Below are 23,752 nucleotides of genomic sequence, written 5' to 3' on the forward strand. Positions count from 1 at the left end.
AGTACACTCCTGGTGACATCAGTGGGAGCGAGGACACGGCAACACAGGCGCAGTGGTTTTCTGACTTTAAAGTCAGAAATTCCAGAAGTGAACCGGAGGCGGGGCCGGAACATTGGGGAGTGGCTGCGCCAACACAGGATGTCTGCGGGGGACCATTAGAAGCCCCTGGTAAGTTCAGCTCATTTTTCCCCGACCCCCCCCTACAGTATCCCTTTAAATATATTATTGTTTATATGTGTTTAGCGTGTTTTGTGCAGTGGGGATGGTTAGGTTTAGGCATTACTAGGGGGTTTAGGGGTTAGGGATAGGTACAGGGAGGGTTAGGACCAGGGTGGTGGTTAGTTTTAGGCACCACCAGGGGGGTCTTAGGTTTAGGCACCAGAAGGGGAGTCTTAGGTTTAGGCACCAACAGGGGGGTCTTAGGTTTAGGCACCACCAGGGGAGTCTTAGGTTTAGGCACCAACAGGGGGGTCTTAGGTTTAGGCACCACCAGGGGAGTCTTAGGTTTAGGCACCAACAGGGGGGTCTTAGGTTTAGGCACCACCAGGGGGGTCTTAGGTTTAGGCACCAACAGGGGGGTCTTAGGTTTAGGCACCAACAGGGGGGTCTTAGGTTTAGGCACCAACAGGGGGGTCTTAGGTTTAGGCACCACCAGGGGAGTCTTAGGTTTAGGCACCACCAGGGGAGTCTTAGGTTTAGGCACCACCAGGGGGGTCTTAGGTTTAGGCACCACCAGGGGGGTCTAGGGGTTAGGGATAGGTACAGGGAGGGCTCTGTATGAGAGTAAGGTTAGGTATAGTTATAGTACAATATATGTAATAAATACAATTTATTACATTATGTGTATTTACACAAAGGGGGGGGGGTCTAGGTGTGAGGGATAGGGATAAGGAGAGATATCTGTGACCCTAAAGTTAGGTATAATTGTAGTAAAATACCTGTAAAACCTACCATTCTAGTACTATGCTTAATACAAGTGTAAATATCGTTTTTGCTATAGACGCTATTTGACGTTTCATTTCAGAATTCGTTTACTGTTATAGACGGTATTTTGCCATTTCATTTCCGTTTTATTTAACGTATTTAGCACTAAATTATCGTTTAAAACCTCTTAAACGAAAAATACGGTTTTGCATTCAAACTTCTAAATTCGGCTACACCCCGCGCCCTTTTTTCCAGGCGCCCTTTTTTGATATACGCCAGGATCAGACACAGCTACAGCATAGCAGCCTAGTGGAGAGCAGAGAAATAGCAGCAGCAGCACAGGATCAGACACAGCTCCAGCATAGCAGCCTAGTGGAGAGCAGAGACATAGCAGCAACACAGAATCAGACACAGCTCCAGCATTGCAGCCTGGTGGAGAGCAGAAAAATAGTAGCAGCACAGGATCAGATACAGCTCTGGCATAGCAGCCTAGTGGAGAGCAGGGAAATAGCAGCAGCACAGGATCAGACACAGCTCCAGCATAGCAGCCTAGTGGAGAGCAGAGAAATAGCAGCAGCACAGGATCAGACACAGCTCTGGCATAGCAGCCTGGTGGAGAGCAGAGAAATAGTAACAGCACAGGATCAGACACAGCTCCGGCATAGCAGCCTAGTGGAGAGCAGAGACATAGCAGCAGCACAGGATCAGACACAGCTCCAGCATAGCAGCCTAGTGGAGAGCAGGGAAATAGCAGCAGCACAGGATCAGACACAGCTCCAGCATAGCAGCCTAGTGGAGAGCAGAGAAATAGCAGCAGCACAGGATCAGACACAGCTCCAGCATAGCAGCCTAGTGGAGAGCAGAGAAATAGCAGCAGCACAGGATCAGACACAGTTCCGGCATAGCAGCCTAGTGGAGAGCAGAGACATAGCAGCAGCACAGGATCAGACACAGCTCCGGCATAGCAGCCTGGTGGAGAGCAGAGACATAGCAGAAAACAAAGGTGTGAAGAAAAAACTCTTTCACACTGAAAATTTTGCCAATTGCATTTGCGATTCTTATTCAGTGAACAAGAATCACTACCTGAATGAGAATCACAACTGGAATTATGGCAAAATAACAGGCATTTTGTAACGATTTTCAGTGTGAAAAAGGCCCTAGGCGTTTTGGATAAGCTTTAGTGTCTACTCTATAGAAAGTGATCCTGAGGTGAGAGTGATATGGAGGCTGTCATATTTGTTTCCTTTTAAACATTACCAGTTGCCTGGCAGCCCTGCTAATCTATTTGGCTGCAATAGTGTTTGAATCACACCAGAAACAAGCATACAGCTAATATTGTCAGAAACACCTGATCTGCATTACTTGACCAGGGTCTATGGCTAAAAGTATTAGAGGCAGAGGTTCAGCAGGAGAGCCAGGCAACTGACATTGCTTTAACCACTTGAGGACCTAGGGCTTTCTACCCCTTAAGGACCGGCCACTTTTTTTCCATTCAGACCACTGCAGCTTTCACGGTTTATTGCTCGCTCATACAACCTACCACCTAAATGAATTTTGGCTCCTTTTCTTGTCACTAATAAAGCTTTCTTTTGGTGCGATTTGATTGCTCCTGCGATTTTTACTTTTTATTATATTCAGCAAAAAAGACATGAATTTTGGCAAAAAAATGATTTTTTTAACTTTCTGTGCTGACAGTTTTCAAATAAAGTAAAATTTCTGTATACATGCAGCGCGAAAAATGTGGACAAACATGTTTTTGATAAAAAAAAACCCATTCAGCGTATATTTATTGGTTTGGGTAAAAGTTATAGCGTTTACAAACTATGGTGCCAAAAGTGAATTTTCCCATTTTCAAGCATCTATGACTTTTCTGACCCCCTGTCATGTTTCATGAGGGGCTAGAATTCCAGGATAGTATAAATACCCCCCAAATGACCCCATTTTGGAAAGAAGACATCCCAAAGTATTCACTGAGAGGCATAGTGAGTTCATAGAAGATATTATTTTTTGTCACAAGTAAGCGGAAAATGACACTTTGTGACAAAAAAAAAAAAAAAAAAAAAGTTTCCATTTCTTCTAACTTGCGACAAAAAAAAATGAAATCTGCCACGGACTCACCATGCCCCTCTCTGAATACCTTGAAGGGTCTACTTTCCAAAATGGGGTCATTTGTGGGGTGTGTTTACTGTCCTGACATTTTGGGGGGTGCTAAATTGTAAGCACCCCTGTAAAGCCTAAAGGTGCTCATTGGACTTTGGGCCCCTTAGCGCAGTTAGGCTGCAAAAAAGTGCCACACATGTGGTATTGCCGTACTCAGGAGAAGTAGTATAATGTGTTTTGGGGTGTATTTTTACACATACCCATGCTGGGTGGGAGAAATATCTCTGTAAATGACAATGTTTTGATTTTTTTTACACACAATTGTCCATTTACAGAGTTATTTCTCCCACCCAGCATGGGTATGTGTAAAAATTCACCCCAAAACACATTGTACTACTTCTCCCGAGTACGGCGATACCACATGTGTGGCACTTTTTTGCACCCTAACTGCGCTAAAGGGCCCAAAGTCCAATGAGCACCTTTAGGCTTTCACAGGTCATTTTGCGGAATTTGATTTCCAGACTACTCCTCACGGTTTAGGGCCCCTAAAATGCCAGGGCAGTATAGGAACCCCACAAATGACCCCATTTTAGAAAGAAGACACCCCAAGGTATTCCGTTAGGAGTATGGTGAGTTCATAGAAGATTTTATTTTTTGTCACAAGTTAGTGGAAAATGACACTTTGTGAAAAAAACATTAAAAATCTATTTTCCGCTAACTTTCGACAAAAAATAAAATCTTCTATGAACTCACCATACTCCTAACGGAATACCTTGGGGTGTCTTCTTTCTAAAATGGGGTCATTTGTGGGGTTCCTATACTGCCCTGGCATTTTAGGGGCCCTAAGCCGTGAGGAGGAGTCTGGAAATCAAATTCCGCAAAATGACCTGTGAAATCCTAAAGGTGCTCATTGGACTTTGGGCCCTTTAGCGCAGTTAGGGTGCAAAAAAGTGCCACACATGTGGTATCGCCGTACTCGGGAGAAGTAGTACAATGTGTTTTGGGGTGTATTTTTACACATACCCATGCTGGGTGGGAGAAATACCTCTGTAAATGACAATCTTTTGATTTTTTTACACACAATTGTCCATTTACAGAGATATTTCTCCCACCCAGCATGGGTATGTGTAAAAATTCACCCCAAAACACATTGTACTACTTCTCCCGAGTACGGCGATACCACATGTGTGGCACTTTTTTGCACCCTAACTGCGCTAAAGGGCCCAAAGTCCAATGAGCACCTTTAGGCTTTCACAGGTCATTTTGCGGAATTTGATTTCCAGACTACTCCTCACGGTTTAGGGCCCCTAAAATGCCAGGGCAGTATAGGAACCCCACAAATGACCCCATTTTAGAAAGAAGACACCCCAAGGTATTCCGTTAGGAGTATGGTGAGTTCATAGAAGATTTTATTTTTTGTCACAAGTTAGTGGAAAATGACACTTTGTGAAAAAAACATTAAAAATCTATTTTCCGCTAACTTTCGACAAAAAATAAAATCTTCTATGAACTCACCATACTCCTAACGGAATACCTTGGGGTGTCTTCTTTCTAAAATGGGGTCATTTGTGGGGTTCCTATACTGCCCTGGCATTTTAGGGGCCCTAAGCCGTGAGGAGGAGTCTGGAAATCAAATTCCGCAAAATGACCTGTGAAATCCTAAAGGTGCTCATTGGACTTTGGGCCCTTTAGCGCAGTTAGGGTGCAAAAAAGTGCCACACATGTGGTATCGCCGTACTCGGGAGAAGTAGTACAATGTGTTTTGGGGTGAATTTTTACACATACCCATGCTGGGTGGGAGAAATAACTCTGTAAATGGACAATTGTGCGTAAAAAAATCAAAAGATTGTCATTTACAGAGGTATTTCTCCCACCCAGCATGGGTATGTGTAAAAATACACCCCAAAACACATTGTACTACTTCTCCCAAGTACGGCAATACCACATGTGTGGCACTTTTTTGCACCCTAACTGCTCTAAGGGGCCCAGAGTCCAATGAGTACCTTTAGGCTTTACAGGGGTGCTCACAATTTAGCACCCCGCCCACTTGCCAGGACAGTTAACAAACCCCACAAATGACCCCATTTTGGAAAGAATACACAACAAGGTATTCCATGAGGGTAATGGTGAGGTCATTGAAAATTTTATTTTTTGTCACAAGTTAACGGAAAATGACACTTTGTTAAAAAAAAATAAAAAAAAAAATTCTGCTAACTTGTGACAAAAACTAAAATCTTTTATGAACTCACCGTGCACCTCACATAATACTTTAGGGTGTCCTCTTTCCAAAATGGGGTCATTTGTGGAGTCTGTCCTGGCATTTTAGGGTCTCTGCAATCATTACATGTATGGCCAGTATTAGGAGTTTCTGCTATACTCCTTATATTGGGTATACAAGTAATGCACTCTGGGCTGAAAGGAAAAATGAACGGCAAACATACCTTGCTCCCCATCAATGGCAGATCTTCCTCCACATCAATGGCAGTGATAACCTCAGGAGAGAGACACCCCGTGCCACCCTGCACTCAGGGTGAGCCACCAACTTATGTGACTGGGCCTCAGAACTTTAGTATACAGCATTATGCCTGTAGGATACAGCAATATGCCTGCCAATAGAGATGACTCTGTGTGGCATTAAAGCATCATCATCGGCCCAAATCACATATAAACCGGGGGTGTCCACACTCAAGGGAAATTCAAACATGCCGTCTTATATCGCCAATCCAGGACAGATCAGCAATATCAAGCATGGAAACCGATCCTTCTTCCCACTTTTATGCTTACCCGTTTGGTCTTCAAGCTTACCTCTCCTCTCCCTGCGACAATGTGCAAAAGACCACTGAGTGTGTGCCTACTCCTGTGTCTGGAGTTCCCTAGGTTCTAATAGTGTACCTGCTCGTGGTACCTCTCAAAACACGGCCCTACGCATAGGCCAGGCTGGTCAGGACAGCGGGGACAATAAAAACTGGTGTCATTCCTTCTTCCAGTCCTGCTGCAGACACGACAACGTTTTCTTCGGATGCGTTGACCTGGGGCACACGGAATCTGATAGGCGTAATGCCTACCATGCAGTCGGCTAGTTGCATCTGGGGGGGGGGGCCTGGCACCTCCTGGATACAGGATGTCCAGAATGATCTGTTCCTGAAATTGGAGGAAAGATCCAGTTCTCCCAGCCTTACTGTAGAGAACAAAGCTGTTGTAAACTGCCAATTGAATCAGATAAAAAGACACTTTCTTATACCAGCGTCTTGTTTTCCGGGTAACTAAATAGGGCGCTAACCTCTGGTCATTGAAGTCCACCCCTCCCATGTTGACATTATATTCGTGGACGACAAGGGGCTTTTCAATGACCTTAGTTGCCCGTTGAATTTGGACAGTCGTGTCTGTGTGAATGGTGGACAGAAAGTAAACGTCCCTCTTGTCCTTCCATTTCACCGCGAGCAGGTCTTCAGTACGCAAGGCGGTCCTCTGCCCCCGTTGAAGTCTGGTGGTAACGAGCCGTTGGGGGAAGCCCTGGCGACTAGGCCGCGCAGTGCCACAGCATCGGATTCCTTCTAACTTTAAGTGCTGAAAGAGGGCCACACTTGTGTAATAATTGTCCACAAAAAGATGGTACCCCTTCCGGAACAAGGGTGACACCAAGTCCCACACAACCTTTCCACTGCTCCCCAGGTAGTCAGGGCATCCGACCGGCTCCAATTTTGAGTCTTTTCCCTCATAGACCCTAAAACGACATGTATAGCCTGTGGCCCTTTCACAGAGCTTATACAGTTTCACCCCATACCGGGCGCGCTTGCTTGGGATGTACTGTTTGATGCCAAGGCGCCCGGTAAAGCGTAAGAGGGACTCGTCTACGCAGATGTTCTGTTCAGGGATATAAGCATCTGCAAATGTTGAGGACAGGTGGTCTATGAGGGGCCGAATTTTGTGGAGCCGGTCATAAGCAGGGTCTCCCCTTTCAAGACAGGTTTCGTCGTCGTTGAAGTGCAGGAAGCGCAGGATGGACTCAAATCGTGTCCTGGACATGGCAGCAGGGTACAAGGGAACATGATGTACTGGGTTCGTAGACCAATACGACCGCAATACATTTTGTTTCATTAGTCCCAAGTGAAGGATAAGGGCCAAAAAGATTTTAATGTCGGAAACTTGGACTGGTTTCCACCCGAAAGGCTGGGCATACATGCTCTCCGGGTGCTCGGTGATGAATTGTGTGGCTTTACGATTGGTCTCAACCACAATTAAGTCCAGGAGAACCTGGGTGATGAACAGCTGCAAAAAGTCTAGGGCCGTTCCTAGATGAGCTGTCGCCACCTGGACTCCAGACTGGGCGGTGAAAGGGGGCACTACGGGTGCGGCGGAATCAGGGGATTGCCAATCTGGTTGTGCCAGCACCTCTGGGAGTCTATGGGTACTACGGGCCCGTCTTCTTCTTGGTGGCTGCGACGGGGGTACTACTGCACTTGCCACCGTACCAGTTTCCACTTCCATGCTGACGCTCACCACTTCGTCAGGGTCTACGGAAGCACTGGCACTAAGTCCAGGAGATGCTGCGCTGCTGGTGCCTGCCTCACCAAGAAAACTATCAACAGCGCTAGCACCACCCTGCTGCCCTTGAGGCGGATCCTGCGCCACCTGCGGTCTAACGACTTGGGGTCTGGTACGCCTGGCTGTAGCCGGGACCATAGCCTCGTCATCAGTATCGGTCAGGGAACCACTGCTTTCTACAGGTTCAAAATTGGACCCGGAAGATTCGACGGATGATTCTTCCCAAAAGAACTCATCCGACTGGTCCATATACCTGTATACCTCGTCATCGGAAAGCCCCCTTCTTGCCATTTTGGATTGCTAAATTTATGGGGTTTTCCTCCGAGACTACCCAGAAAAAAAGAGCACCTACCTAGCAAAAAGGGAGTATTTGAGAGGTATTGGGGTTGGTGGGAAGTGGGGTCTCAGAGGCAATCAAACAATCACGGGACAATCAAATCCAATTACAGCACAATCGACTCCAATCACAGCACAAGCAGATCTGATGCACTCGGAAGGTGATGGGGGGAGGGTGGGATTGGGTGTGGCGGGAAGTGGGGTCTCAGGCAATCAAACAATCACGGGGCAATCGAAGCCGATCACGGGACAATCAAATACAATTACAGCACAATCGACTCCAATCACAGCACAAGCAAATCTGATGCACTCGGAAGGTGGTGGTTGGAGGTGGTGGGGGGAGGGTGGGGTTGGGTGTGGTGGGGGGGGGGAGGGTGGGGTTGGGTGTGGTGGGAAGTGGGGTCTCAGGCAATCAAACAATCACGGGACAATCGAAGCAGATCACGGGACAATCAAATACAATCGCAGCCCATTCAAATACAAGCGCAGCACAATCGAATACAAGCGCAGCACAGTCAAAAACAATGCACTTGGACGGTGATTAGGGGGGGGGGTCTGAGGGCGATTTGAGGGAGTGGGGGGTTGATCAGGAGCCTGCACGGGGCAAACTTGAGTCCTGATCTGATGAGAGGCAGACACAGGGGGTTACTGATCGCAGATCAGTTAGTGATTGCTGGGGAGGACAGATGTAAACAAAGAGCAGGGGATGTAATCAGAAGGGGGGTATGAGGGCAATCGAGGGCCTGGGCAGGTGATCGGTTACCCCCGCGGGGCAGTTAGGGTCTGCTCTGATGGGTGGGGGTGCCAAGGGGTGATGGACAGGTGATAGACAGGTGATCAGAGGGGGATCAGAGGGGGATCAGAGGGTAAGGTAGCTGTATACAGATGTATACAGTATACAGGGGGGTAGTCTGGGATGGAGTCTGGGGGTGATCTAAAGGTAGGGGGGGGGGATCAGGGGTGACTAGGAGGCAGTTAGGGACCTAACGCAGGGGATAGCGTTTAAAGTTAGTGATAGGTGGGGGGGTTGGGGTTTTTAAAGGGGTGCAAGGGTGCTGGCAGGGGTCTGCTGGGGTGATCAGGGGGGGTATGAGGCCTGGGGTGGGAGATCAGGGGGGCTGTAGGCAAAAAAAACGTGTGTGCTGTATACTCACAAAGTGCTTCCTCCTCGCTAGTGGTCTCTGCAACAATGAGACCACGAGGCGAGGAGGAAGCACGTATAAGGCACTTTGTTTACTTAACAAAGTGCCTTATACATTCTGATTGGCCCATTGTATGGATTCCTCCGCTCGCCGGCTCTGCTAAGTGGCCGGCGAGCAGAGGCAAAATGCCAGGCTTCCGACTCCCGGCGGAGGATCGCGTCACGGATGACGCGATCGCTCCGCCCACGCCCATACAAGGACCGCCGCATTTTGTCTATACGGCGGTCCTTGCGGCGTCAGCTTCCCGGCCGCCATTTGTCTATACGGCGGTCGGGAAGTAGTTAAAGGAAATAAATATGAGAGCCTCCATATAACTCTCACCTATGTTCACTTGAAGAAAAAAGAGGAATAAAAGGGGAAAAAACCCTCTAGCTCTGCATGCCAGTAGTAAACATGATTCCTCCCATGCTGCTTAAGGCATTTTTTTATACACCACACTGACAGGGTAAGATGAATATTTTCTCTGGCCTACATATTCTTCTTTTCCTCATAACACACTCTTATTCCTTTGTTTTGTAAAAAAAGAAAAAACCTTGAATCTCCTTACAGTTCCTCTTTAAGCCCATTAAAAACTGTAGGTCTTTCTTTAGTCTTATGTTGCCTGTTTTCACTTCCCAGGGACCGCCATTAGCGAAATGGTGGAGAAAGCCATTGATGGAGCCAATCTGAATAATCTGATTGTTGCACCATGGGGATGTGGAGAGCAGAACATGATGTCCATGACTCCGTGTGTGATTGCCACTCATTACCTGGATGCTTCCAACCAGTGGGACAGAGTCGGGGTAGAGCGCAGAGCACAGGCCATCCAGTTCATCAACAATGGTAAGAAATAAAGGTTTACACCTTCCAGAGTGGGTCCACTCAACATTATTAGTCTGTGCAGATGTCCAGCCTTCTGCCTTTGTGTCACCAGGACAGTAGTTGTCTTCTTCATGTGATTCTGTGTTCTTTTTCTGCTCAACAACATGGATTTGGTAGAAACAGTGTTTTCTGACCTGTCTGGAGCCCGGAGCAAGACCTCCTCAGAGCCCTTCCCACAACAATATGCCTGATGTATTTATGTACAGTCATAGTTATTGCAGGTAAAATTAGATTGGACTTTTTTTTTAACTTGCATTACCCGAGTCCAGACCAGCAGTTCAGCTCTCATGTCTGTTCTGCTCCCAGCACTTATCAAGTGAATTCCCAAAGAACAGGGCTGTCCAACTCCAGTCCTCAAGGGCCGGATCCAGACAGTGCTTAAAAGGTTAGGATGCACTGAGAAATGTAGAAATGTGTTCTATTTGATTCACCACACGTTTCCTGATTTAGTTCCATCAATTAATTTGTGCTATGCCAAGAATATCAAAGGGATTAGGACCTATAAAGTACGCAGTGGCGTATCTACAAGGGTGTAGCTGTGCACCATGCCTGCAGATAACTCAAAGCAGTTGCAGCCTTGTTAACTATTCAAAAGGGGGGCACTCGGGTGTAATGGCTTTCAGATGCCGAAGCTGGCAAACTTGCTAGTGTAACGCCGCCCCCTCTTGCCGACTTCCTGTAACAATGTGGTCAATAGAGATGGCCTAAACGGTTCACCCGGCGCGTAGTTCGCGGGAACTTCAGCTGTTCGCGTCTGTGGCGAGACGCGTTTTTTATTTATTTTTTTTAAAGTCTGTGTACACATTTTTCCCATAAACTTTAATGGCAAACGAGTGCCTGCCGAGTTTAATGGTTAATAACTAAGCCCCCTTACATGCTAGAAACATCAAATTTGCAGAGTATATGGAGGAGGACAGTGACTACAAGAGGAATTTTTTTTTCAAAAATACCTTATAGTTTTTGAGAAAATCGATTTTAAAGTTCTTCTGACCGTGGGAAAATTAAACGCCCGTCAACTTTAGCAGTTAAAAGCAAAGCCCCCTTAAATGCCAGAAGCTCTAAAAATGCATGTTATGTGGAGGGGGACAGTAACTACAAGAGGAAAAAAAAATCAAAAAGACCTTATACTTTTTGAGAAAATCGGTTTTAAAATGTCAAAGACAAAAAGTATACTTTTAAATGCGGTAACAGTTCTAATGAAACAAAACCCACTGACTTTAGAGGTTAAAAGCGAAGCCCCCTTACATGGTAGCAATACCACATTTTCAGGATATGTTAAAAAGATAGCTGGGAAAAAATATTTTTTCCTTTTTTTAATTTTTTGTATTTCTTTTATGTGCTGAGTGTGGGAAATTTAAAAAAAAATGGCATGGGGTCCCCCTTAACAAACATATTTAACCCCTTGTCTCCCATGCAGGCTGGGATAGCCAGAATGCGGAGCCCGGGCCGCATGGGGCTTTGCACCCTGAGCTATACCAGCCTGCATGGTCCATGGTATGGGGGGGCTCCGGGGGAGAGGGTCGGCCAAGCCTTCCCCTTCCTCCCGGAGTCCTTGTCCAATCCATGGACAAGGGGCTCTTTCCCACCTCCAGTGCCCCAGGAGGAGGTGGGAGCGATGACTCCCTGGGGGGGTTTCATGGTGGCATCTGGGAGTTCCTTTAAGTAGGGGACCTCAGGTGCCCACCCCCCTCCCAGGAGAAATGAGTATAGGGGTATCTTAATTAACCAGAAATACTTTCCTGTACCTTTGAAAAAAAAAAATTCCCACACCAATATACTCGGAAAAGGTCCCACACCAATATCCTCTATCTTGCAACCTTCTTCTGTAACATGTTGATTGAAGATCTCCCACCGGCCGCCGCCACGCACCGCAACACAGTGTATAACCCTGTATAATAAGGAGGGCTGCCATGATGAGACATATGAGACATATCATCTTGGCTTGCTAAAGGCACACTGAGAGACATGCTCCAGTGCTCCTGGGCTGGCTGCCTGTACACCTTTATAAACCTAAAGCTGTTCAGTGATTAACCCCTTCACTACTATCACTACACTATTCATTAATTAGCTTGATGTCATTGGGCCTGATTCACAAAGCGGTGCTAACAGTTAGCACGCTGGTGAAAAGTCCTTTATCACGCCTAAACTCAGTTTAGGCATGATAAGTTTAGGTGTGATAAGTTTAGGGGCTCGATTCACCAAGCGGTGCAAAGTGTTAGCACTGTGGTGAAAAGGCCCTTATCACGCCTAAACTCAGTTTAGGCATGATAAGAAGGGCTTCGCGCGTAAGTGCGCGCGCAGCACCCGACGCTTCGCGCGAAGCTCCCATTAAACCCTATGGGACTTTGCGCGCTCTCTCACGCGCGTACGCGCGTTCGCGCGGTAACTTCGCGCGAAGAGCAGGAAAAAGCGGTGATAACTCAGTGGTGAAAAGGTCATCACGCCTAAAGTCCTTTAGGCGTGATAACTGAGTTATCACCGCTTGGTGAATCGAGGCCAAGGTGTGATAAGTTTAGGCATGATAAGCTTAGGTGTGATAAGTTTAGGCATGATAAGTTTAAGCACCAACTGCGTTAGCACCGCAGTGCACAGCTGATCAAATGTTTTGCGCTAGCAAAGTCTGGTGCACTTCGCATAGAGTTTAATGGCGCTGCTTTGCGTACGGGACTTTGCACGCTATCTACACTTATCTAAACTTAGCGGGCTCGATTCACAAAGCGGTGCTAACCCAGTTAGCATGCCTAAAAGACTTTAGGCATGATAACCATTGCACCATGCTGGTGAAAAGCCAGTTTAGGCGTGATAAGTTTAGGTGTGATAAGTTTAGGTGTGATAAGTTTAGGCATGCTAAGTTTAGATAAGTTTAGATCGCTTGCAAAGTCCCGCACGCAAAGCAGCGCCATTAAACTTTATGCAAAGTGCACCAGACTTTGCTAGCGCAAAACTTTTGATCAGCTGTGCACTGCGGTGCTAACGCAGTTGGCGCTTAAACTTATCACGCCTAAACTTATCACACCTAGGCCTCGATTCACAAAGCGGTGATAACAACTTCGCGCGAGTTTCTTCTTATCATGCCTAAAGTGACTTTAGGCGTGATAAGGGCCTTTTCACCATGGTGCTAACACTTTGCACCGCTTTGTGAATCGAGCCCCTAAACTTATCACGCCTAAACTGGCTTTTCACCAGCGTGGTGCAATGGTTATCACGCCTAGGGCTCGATTCACAAAGCGGTGCTAACCCAGTTAGAGACTTTAGGCGTGATAACCATTGCACCACGCTGGTGAAAAGCCAGTTTAGGTGTGATAAGTTTAGGTGTGATAAGTTTAGATAAGTGTAGATAGCGTGCAAAGTCCCGCACGCAAAGCAGCGCCATTGAACTCTATGCGAAGTGCACCAGACTTTGCTAGCGCAAAACTTTTGATCAGCTGTGCACTGCGGTGCTAACGCAGTTGGCGCTTAAACTTAGCATGCCTAAACTTATCACACCTAAACTTATCATGCCTAAACTTATCACACCTAAACTTATCACACCTAAACTTATCATGCCTAAACTGAGTTTAGGCGTGATAAAGGGCTTTTCACCAGCGTGCTAACTGTTAGCACCGCTTTGTAAATCAGGCCCCTAGGCCTCGATTCACAAAGCGGTGATAACCCAGTTATCACGCCTAAAAGACTTTAGGCGTGATGACCTTTTCACCACTGAGTTATCACCGATTTTTCCTGCTCTTCGCGCGAAGTTACCGCGCGTAAGCGCGTTCGCGCGTACGCGCGTGAGAGCGCGCGCAAAGTCCCATAGGGCTTAATGGGAGCTTCGCGCGAAGCGTCGGGTGTTGCGCGCGCACTTACGCGCGGCAACTTCGCGCGAGTTTCTTCTTATCATGCCTAAAGTGACTAGGGGCTCGATTCACAAAGCGGTGCAAAGTGTTAGCACCATGGTGAAAAGGCCCTTATCACGCCTAAAGTCACTTTAGGCATGATAAGAAGAAACTCGCGCGAAGTTGCCGCGCGCAAAGTTTTGCGCGCGCAACCGCGCGCTGTGCGCGCGCAGCGTCCCCGCTTCGCGCGAAGCTCCCATTAAGCCCTATGGGACTTTGCGCGCGCTCTCACGCGCGAACGCGCGTACGCGCGGTAACTTCGCGCGAAGAGCAGGAAAAAGCGGTGATAACTCAGTGGTGAAAAGGTCATCACGCCTAAAGTCTTTTAGGCGTGATAACTGGGTTATCACCGCTTTGTGAATCGAGGCCTAGGTGTGATAAGTTTAGGTGTGATAAGTTTAGGTGTGATAAGTTTAGGCATGCTAAGTTTAGATAAGTGTAGATAGCGTGCAAAGGGCCTGATTCACAAAGCGGTGCTAACAGTTAGCACCCTGGTGAAAAGCCCTTTATCATGCCTAAACTCAGTTTAGGCATGATAAGTTTAGGCGTGATAAGTTTAGGTGTGATAAGTTTAGGCATGATAAGTTTAGGTGTGATAAGTTTAGGCATGATAAGTTTAAGCGCCAACTGCGTTAGCACCGCAGTGCACAGCTGAGCAAAAGTTTTGCGCTAGCAAAGACTGGTGCACTTCGTATAAAGTTTAATGGCGCTGCTTTGCGTGCGGGACTTTGCAAGCGATCTAAACATATCTAAACTTAGCATGCCTAAACTTATCACACCTAAACTTATCATGCCTAAACTTATCACGCCTAAACTGGCTTTTCACCAGCATGGTGCAATGGTTATCATGCCTAAAGTCTTTTAGGCGAGATAACTGGGTTATCACCGCTTTGTGAATCGAGCCCAAAGTGTCGCACACAAAGCAGCGCCATTAAACTCTATGCGAAGTGCACCAGACTTTGCTAGCGCAAAACTTTTGATCAGCTGTGCACTGCGGTGCTAACGCAGTTGGTGCTTAAACTTATCATGCCTAAACTTATCACACCTAAACTTATCACACCTAAACTTATCATGCCTAAACTTATCATGCCTAAACTGAGTTTAGGCATGATAAAGGGCTTTTCACCAGCGTGCTAACTGTTAGCACCGCTTTGTGAATCAGGCCCAGAGTGTGTGCTGCAGGCAGCTGCTATGTGTCTGTGTGTGTTCTGTGCACAGACCAGGCCAGCTATTAGCCTTAGGTATAGGTTAGGGATTAGGGAATAGGAGGATTACTGTGTTATTGTGAGTTAGTACTGTAGTACTGCAGTCAGTGGGCTCGATTCACAAAGCGGTGCTAACCCAGTTAGAGACTTTAGGCATGATAACCATTGCACCACGCTGGTGAAAAGCCAGTTTAGGCGTGATAAGTTTAGGGGCCTGATTCACAAAGCGGTGCTAACAGTTAGCACCCTGGTGAAAAGCACTTTATCATGCCTAAACTCAGTTTAGGCATGATAAGTTTAGGTGTGATAAGTTTAGGTGTGATAAGTTTAGGCATGATAAGTTTAGGTGTGATAAGTTTAGGCATGATAAGTTTAAGCACCAACTGCGTTAGCACCGCAGTGCACAGCTGATCAAAACTTTTACGCTAGCAAAGACTGGTGCACTTCGTATAAAGTTTAATGGCGCTGCTTTGCGTGAGGGACTTTGCAAGCGATCTAAACTTATCTAAACTTAGCATGCCTAAACTTATCACACCTAAACTTATCATGCCTAAACTTATCACACCTAAACTGGCTTTTCACCAGAGAGGTGCAATGGTTATCATGCCTAAAGTCTCTAACTGGGTTAGCACCGCTTTGTGAATCGAGCCCTAGGTGTGATAAGTTTAGGCATGCTAAGTTTAGATAAGTGTAGATAGCGTGCAAAGTCCCGCACGCAAAGCAGCGCCATTAAACTCTATGCGAAGTGCATCAGACTTTGCTAGCGCAAAACTTTTGATCAGCTGTGCACTGTGGTGCTAACGCAGTTGGTGCTTAAACTTATCATGCCTAAACTTATCACACCTAAACTTATCATGCCTAAACTTATCACACCTAAACTTATCACACCTAAACTTATCATGCCTAAACTGAGTTTAGGCGTGATAAAGGGCTTTTCACCAGCATGCTAACTGTGAGCACCACTTTGTGAATCAGGTCCAGTGTGTTAATAGTTGTTAGAGTAGAGTAGTAGTAGTAGTACTGTGTTAGCTTTCTACAGAAGTGCTGTGCTGAGCAGTGCCAGTGTGCACTAGTGTCTTCTCCTCTGCTGTCTGACTTTCACTTGTCACGTGTCACGTGTCACTTGCCACGTGCCATGTGGCACTTGGCACGTGGCACTTGGCATGTGTCACGTGGCACTTGGATTCTGATAAATGCAACGTGGCACGTGCCAAGTGCCAATTGCCACATGCCACGTCCGGAATGCTCCTGGCACACGTTACACCTGCTGCTGCTACATTGCCCTGCTCCTGCTGCCGGTGCAGCTCCCACCGCCAGGCCAGGGTGCCACAGGCCACTGATACCACCCACAACACAATTTCTGTGTAATTTTTTGGAGGTGTCTTAACTGAAAACTGCCATGTCCCAGTTGTGCGGTTGGACTTTGGACACAATGTGGGCTGCACGACCGCTGTCTGGAACCTAGACCTGATGTTAATTGACAGCCAATTTTTTTTGGGGGGGGATTTTAAGTCCCCACATCATCAATTAGTGTTCCCCCTTTAAAAATAATGATACTACATGCCTCATATACCCTTAAAAACGTTTTTAAAGCAATTTAAAGGGCATTTCCAGTTTTTCTATGCGGATATCCGAATCCGCCCAGATAATGCATCCGGATATCCGCATTCACGCGGATATCTGAAAGTTCGGACTCGGATATCCGATCCGGATTCGGATATCTGGGTATCCGGATCCGGATCAATTCGGATTTTAAAAGGGGTATCCAAGCACCCCTGTTTAGTAAGTTTAAATCACAAATGCAGTGAAAAGATATGCAATGGTAATACAGAGTGTGGGCCTGGCACAGTCAGCAACTAGGCCCGGCTGCGACAGAACTGTATCTATGCATGTCTGTGTTACACACACCAAAAAAAAAAAAAAAAAATCAGAAGAATATTAGCTCTCAAAAGAGCTTATAGTGGTGTACTTTCAGCAACAAGATTGCACGAGGAGCAAGTTATCAACAGCCTAACCCTTTCCCTATCTCCAAATTTCTCTCCCTTCCTCTCACGATAGCAAGATCAGCAGACTGAGAACATGGCCGACGCTGCAGCATTTTTATGGGGGGGCGGCGGTCCGTGGGTGAGTGCAGCCGGATTGGCTGCCATGTGTCTGCTGACTGTGATGTAGAGGGTCAAAGTTTAGCCCAATGACGAGGTATATGAGGCGGGTCAAACGTGCCATGTGTCCGCTACCCACCGCGGGTACAGGTAGATGATATCCACGCGGATTACCCACCGGGCGAACCGTTCGGGCCATCTCTAGTACCTATTCAGTTTGCAGCAGGGTCTTGTGTAGAACACCCAGCCCCCAACCTCTCTACCCCTGCCCAGCTGCCCTGTAGTGTAGTTATGCTGGAGGAATCTGTAGAACCAGCTCTGCCCCAACCTCTCTATCTCTCCCCAAGTGCTGTGTACTGTAGTGATGCTGTTGGAATCTGCAGAGCCAGTGGCTGGATGGTGTAATGGTTAAGGGCTCTGCCTCTGACACAGGAGACCAGGGTTTGAATCTCGGCTCTGCGTGTTCAGTAAGCCAGCACCTATTCAGTAGGAGACCTTAGGCAAGTTTCCCTAACACTGCTACTGCTTATAGAACGTGCCCTAGTGGCTGCAGCTCTGGTGCTTTGAGTCCGTCAGGAGAAAAGCGCGATATAAATGTTATTTGTCTTGTCTTGTCTTGCTCCCTCAGAGATGGACAGAGCTTTCTGCACACCATGGGCTTTAGTCACTAAACCTTGACAACTCATATCACGGCCACGCCGATTGCGTGCAAAAATTCGCAATTGCACACAAAAAACGCTAGCGCGCCCGTGATATGAGTTATCACCGTTTAGTGAATCAAGCCCCATGTGTGTCTATATGTGTGAAAACATGCAGGTTTTGTCACAAAAGCTAATGTAATTGATAGAGAAAATGCTCCCAGTGCTTCACTGCTGTCAGAAAGTTAATGCGCACAAACCTTTACTATTATGCATGCAAATCTGTACGCACGCTAACCCGTGCGCTGAGCGTATCATGGCCGTGATAGCAGAAAACACATAGGGCTCGATTCACAAAGCGGTGCTAACCCAGTTAGAGACTTTAGGCATGATAACCATTGCACCACTCTGGTGAAAAGCCAGTTTAGGTGTGATAAGTTTAGGCATGATAAGTTTAGGTGTGATAAGTTTAGGCATGCTAAGTTTAGATAAGTTTAGATCGCTTGCAAAGTCCCGCACGCAAAGCAGCGCCATTAAACTTTATACGAAGTGCACCAGTCTTTGCTAGCGTAAAACTTTTGATCAGCTGTGCACAGCGGTGCTAACGCAGTTGGCGCTTAAACTTATCACACCTAAACTTATCACACCTAAACTTATCATGCCTAAACTTATCACACCTAAACTTATCACACCTAAACTTATCATGCCTAAACTGAGTTTAGGCATGATAAAGGGCTTTTCACCAGGGTGCTAACTGTTAGCACCGCTTTGTGAATCAGGCCCATAGGGCCTGATTCACAAAGCGGTGCTAACAGTTAGCATGCTAGTGAAAAGTCCCTTATCACGCCTAAACTTATCACACCTAAACTTATCACGCCTAAACTGGCTTTTCACCAGCGTGGTGCAATGGTTATCATGCCTAAAGTCTCTAACTGGGTTAGCACCGCTTTGTGAATCGAGCCCTTAGGCATGCTAACTGGGTTAGCACCGCTTTGTGAATCGAGCCCATGGCATGATAACCTTTGCACCACTCTGGTGAAAAGCCAGTTTAGGGGCTCGATTCACAAAGCGGTGCAAAGTGTTAGCACCGTGGTGAAAAGGCCCTTATCACGCCTAAAGTCACTTTAGGCATGATAAGAAGAAACTCGCGCGAAGTTGCCGCGCGCGAAGCTCCCATTAAGCCCTATGGGACTTTGCGCGCGCTCGAACGCGCGAACGCGCGTACGCGCGGTAACTTCGCGCGAAGAGCAGGAAAAAGCGGTGATAACTCAGTGGTGAAAAGGTCATCACGCCTAAAGTCTTTTAGGCGTGATAACTGGGTTATCACCGCTTTGTGAATCGAGGCCTAGGTGTGATAAGTTTAGGCATGATAAGTTTAGGTGTGATAAGTTTTTAGGCGTGATAAGTTTAAGCACCAACTGGGTTAGCACCGCAGTGCACAGCTGATCAAAAGTTTTGCGCTAGCAACAGGCCCGGCCCTAGACTTTTTGCCGCCTGAGGCAATTTGTTTAGGCATGATAAAAATGGTTATCACGCCTAAAGTCTCTAACTAGGTTATCACCGCTTTGTGAATCGAGCCCATACAGAAAACTGACAGACGAGCGTGTTCCCAACCTCAGCTTTTTATTACACTCACTCTGACCTTCTCTGAGGGAGCAGAACTGGCTCTGCAGACCTCTCCAGCATCACTACAGTACAGGGCAGCTGGGGAGGGGTAGAGAGGTTGGGGGCTGGGTGTTCTACACAAGACCCTGTTCACGCTGAATAGGGACTGTCTACAAATCTTTGTCTACAAATCTTTGTATGATTCCTTATCAGTGGATGAGCAGATGCAGTCATAAGAACAATTGTGCAGAGAGCAGAAAGGTTTTTCTCTCCTTGCCCTAAGTTGTCAGTCTATCAGGACGGAGCCCCCTGTGGCTTCTGCCCCCCCCCAGCGGCTGCATCCTTTGCAGGGTCTATTTTTACACCCCCTGGTCGGAGAGTGTTGGTTGTATTTTGGAAAGGAATTCTCAAAGTAGGGAGGTGCTTATGAGAAAACCCCCCATCTCCTTTCATATGAAGGGAAGCTGCTTCAACAGCAAATGGAGATGCTTTGCACATCTCTCACTGTATGTATCTGGAATTTCTTGTCATTTGACTTGCAGTTATATTTTGGTGTTCTGTGATTGTATTTTACATGACTATTTTCTGTGGCCCAGGTCCACAGGTCCCCTTGCACTTCAGTCTGTTCCTGAACACTTGTGTTTTTGTGTAACAGGTTTGGCCAATCAGTTGAAATACCACAAAGAAGATGGTTCCTATGGTATCTGGATTTACAAACCATCCAGCACATGGTAATGTAGAATAGTATTCTTTTATCGTTCTGTATTAATGCAACATTTTACAGAGTATGTTAAACCAATCACCAGTGCTGCTCATCAGGATTCCGGATATCTGGGTAACCCGGATATCCGAACTTTTTTCAGCTATCCGACCGGATTCGGATTCCGGATACCTGGGCCAAAATCCGGATAGCTATCTGCGGATATTTAGGCGCATAACGTGGATATCCGTGGATATTGCGGATATCCGGATCCGAAATACTGTAACTAAGGAGATGACATCCTGGAGCCAATCAGAGGGCTCTCAGCAGAAGCCCTAGCAACCAATCACAGAGGGGAACCATGGGCAGCCCCACTTGACCTCTTTGAGCCAATCAGAAGGCTCCCAGCCTACACCCTGGCACCCAATCACAGAAAGGAACACTGGCCAGTCCCCCTGTATAATAAGGAGGGGTGCCATGATGAGACATATCGTCATGACGCGCGGCGGCCGGCGTGTGACGTCATTCGTGACGTATAGGGAAGGAGAAGCCCCGACACTCGCCAGTGTCGCCCGGGGGCCCGGCCTGTCCGCGCTATGCGGACAGCCGCCGGGAGAAGAGCCAGGAGGCCGGCGTGGGACATCCCGACCAGGGCTGGGATGGAGAAAGCCCCGGGTAAGTTCAAATTTTATTTTTAATCAGAGCTCGGAGTCCCTTTAAAAAGGCGGTTCATGCTTGAAAACCCTCAAATAAAGCTGAATTAAAACAATTCTGCAAAGATGAGTGGGCCAAAATTCCTCCAGAGCGTTGTAAAAGACTCGTTGCAAGTTATCGCAAACGCTTGATTGCAGTTATTGCTGCTAAGGGTGGCCCAACCAGTTATTAGGTTCAGGGGCCATGTAGGTTTTAAGTTATTTTTCTCACTAAATAATAAAAACCATCATTTAAAACTGCATTTTGTGTTCAATTATGTTATCTTTGACTAATAGTTAACGGTTTTTGATGAGCAGAAACATTTAAGTGTGACAAACATGCAAAAGAATAAGAAATCAGGAAGGGGGCAAATAGTTTTTTACACCACTGTAGGTTAGGTTAGGGATTAGGAAACAGGATTACTGTGTTATTGTGTAGTTAGTACTGTAGTACTGCAGTCAGTGCTAGTAGATGTTAGAGTAGTAGTACTACTGTGTTAGATTTCTACAGAACTGCTGTGCTGTGAGCAGTGCCAGTGTGACAGTTAGTGTGCACTAGTGTCTTCTCCTCTGCTGTCTGACTGTCATGTGGCACTTGTCACGTGTCACTTGGCACTTGGCACGTGTCACGTGGCACTTGGCACGTGGCGCTTGGCACGTGACACGTGCCAAGTGCAACGTGACACGTGCCACATGCCAAGTCACGTGGCACGTGACATCTTGGGTCTGACACGCGTTAGTTTGATCTTGTGGATGTCCATGTCTTTTGTTGGGATTTTTTTCCAATAGTAGTACACTGGATTTTATGAACTGTTGCTTACAGTGCACAATGATCATGCCGTTATTTAACTACTTCCCGACCGCCGTATAGACAAATGGCGGCCGGGAAGTAGACGCCGCAAGGACCGCCGTATTGACAAAATGCGGCGGTCCTTGTTTGGGCATGGGCGGAGCGATCGCGTCATCCGTGACGCGATCCTCCGCCTCCGCCTGTCGCCGCTCACTCGCCGCAACATCCCGCCGGCCATACGGAAGCGCCGGCGGGATGTTAACCCGACGATCGCCGCATACAAAGTGTATAATACACTTTGTAATGTTTACAAAGTGTATTATACAGGCTGCCTCCTGCCCTGGTGGTCCCAGTGTCCGAGGGACCACCAGGGCAGGCTGCAGCCACCCTAGTCTGCACCAAGCACACTGATTTTCTCCCCCCCCCGCCCCAGATCGCCCACAGCACCCATCAGACCCCCCCCTGCCAACCCCCAGACCCCTGTTTGCACCCAATCACCCCCCTAATCACCCATCAATCACTCCCTGTCACTACCTGTCAACGCTATTTTTTTTTATACCCCCCCTGCCCCCTGCTCCCTCCTGATCACCCCCCACCCCTCAGATTCTCCCCAGACCCCCCCCCCATGTACTGTATGCATCTATCCACCCTGATCACCTGTCAATCACCTGTCAATCACCTGTCAATCACCCATCAATCACCCCCTGTCACTGCCACCCATCAATCAGCCCCTAACCTGCCCCTTGCGGGCAATCTGATCACCCCCCACACCAATAGATCGCCCGCAGATCCGACATCAGATCACCTCCCAAATCCATTGTTTACATCTATTCTCTCCTCTAAACACCCACTAATTACCCATCAATCACCCATCAATCACCCCCTATCACCACCTGTCACTTTTACCTATCAGATCAGACCCTAATCTGCCCCTTGCGGGCACCCAATCACCCGCCCACACGCTCAGATTGCCCTCAGACCCCCCCTTATCAATTCACCAGTGCATTCATTACATCTGTTCTTCCCTGTAATAACCCACTGATCACCTGTCAATCACCTGCCAATCACCTATCACCCATCAATCACCCCCTGTCACCCCCTGTCACTGCCACCCATCAATCAGCCCCTAACCTGCCCCTTGCGGGCAATCTGATCACCCACCCACACCATTAGATCGCCCGCAAACCCGCCGTCAGATTACCTCCCAAATGTATTGTTTACATCTGTTATCTTCTCTAAACACCCACTAATTACCCATCAATCACCCATCAATCACCCCCTATCACTGTTACCTATCAGATCAGACCCTAATCTGCCCCTTGCGGGCACCCAATCACCCGCCTACACGCTCAGATTACCCTCAGACCCCCCCTTATCAATTCGCCAGGGCATTATTTACATCTATCCTTCCCTGTAATAACCCACTGATCACCTGTCAATCACCTATCACCCATCAATCACCCCCTGTCACCCACTGTCACTGCCACCCAACAATCAGCCCCTAACCTGCCCCTTGCGGGCAATCTGATTACCCACCCACACCAATAGATCGCCCGCAGATCCGACATCAGATCACCACCCAAGCGCAGCGTTTACATCTATTCTCTCCTCTAAACACCCACTAATTACCCATCAATCACCCCCTATCACCACCTGTCACTGTTACCCATCAGATCAGACCCTAATCTGCCCCTTGCGGGCACCCAATCACCCGCCTACACGCTCAGATTGCCCTCAGACCCCCCCTTATCAATTCGCCAGTGCAATATTTACATCTGTTCTCCCCTGTAATAACCCACTGATTACCTGTCAATCACCTGTCAATCACCTATCAATCACCCATAAATCACCCCCTGTCACTGCCACCCATAAATCACCCCCTGTCACTGCCACCCATCAATCACCCCCTGTCACTGCCACCCATCAATCAGCCCCTAACCTGCCCCTAGCGGGCAATCTGATCACCCACCCACACCAATAGGTCGCCCGCAGATCCGACGTCCGATCACCTCCCAAGTGCAGTGTTTACATCTGTTCTCTACCCTAAACACCCACTAATTACCCATCAATCACCCCCTGTCACTGCTACCTATCAGATTAGACCCCTATCTGCCCCTAGGGCACTCAATCACCCGCCCACACCCTCAGAATGCCCTCAGACCCCAGCCCTGATCACC

The 23,752-nt window shown here is 47.5% G+C and overlaps 1 protein-coding gene across 1 annotated transcript in view; it reads left to right on the forward strand.

Moving 5' to 3' along the window:
• LOC137562605 (venom factor-like) overlaps positions 1-23,752 on the forward strand; it is a 316,987-nt gene that overhangs the window by 179,194 nt on the left and 114,041 nt on the right. Inside the window, exons 24-25 of the mRNA XM_068274109.1 lie at positions 9,726-9,929; positions 20,049-20,124. Coding sequence (XP_068130210.1) covers positions 9,726-9,929; positions 20,049-20,124 — 280 coding nt within the window. The remainder of the gene's footprint in view (positions 1-9,725; positions 9,930-20,048; positions 20,125-23,752) is intronic.

Source organism: Hyperolius riggenbachi, chromosome 3, assembly GCF_040937935.1.
Source record: "Hyperolius riggenbachi isolate aHypRig1 chromosome 3, aHypRig1.pri, whole genome shotgun sequence".
In the NCBI taxonomy this organism is placed as follows: domain Eukaryota; kingdom Metazoa; phylum Chordata; class Amphibia; order Anura; family Hyperoliidae; genus Hyperolius; species Hyperolius riggenbachi.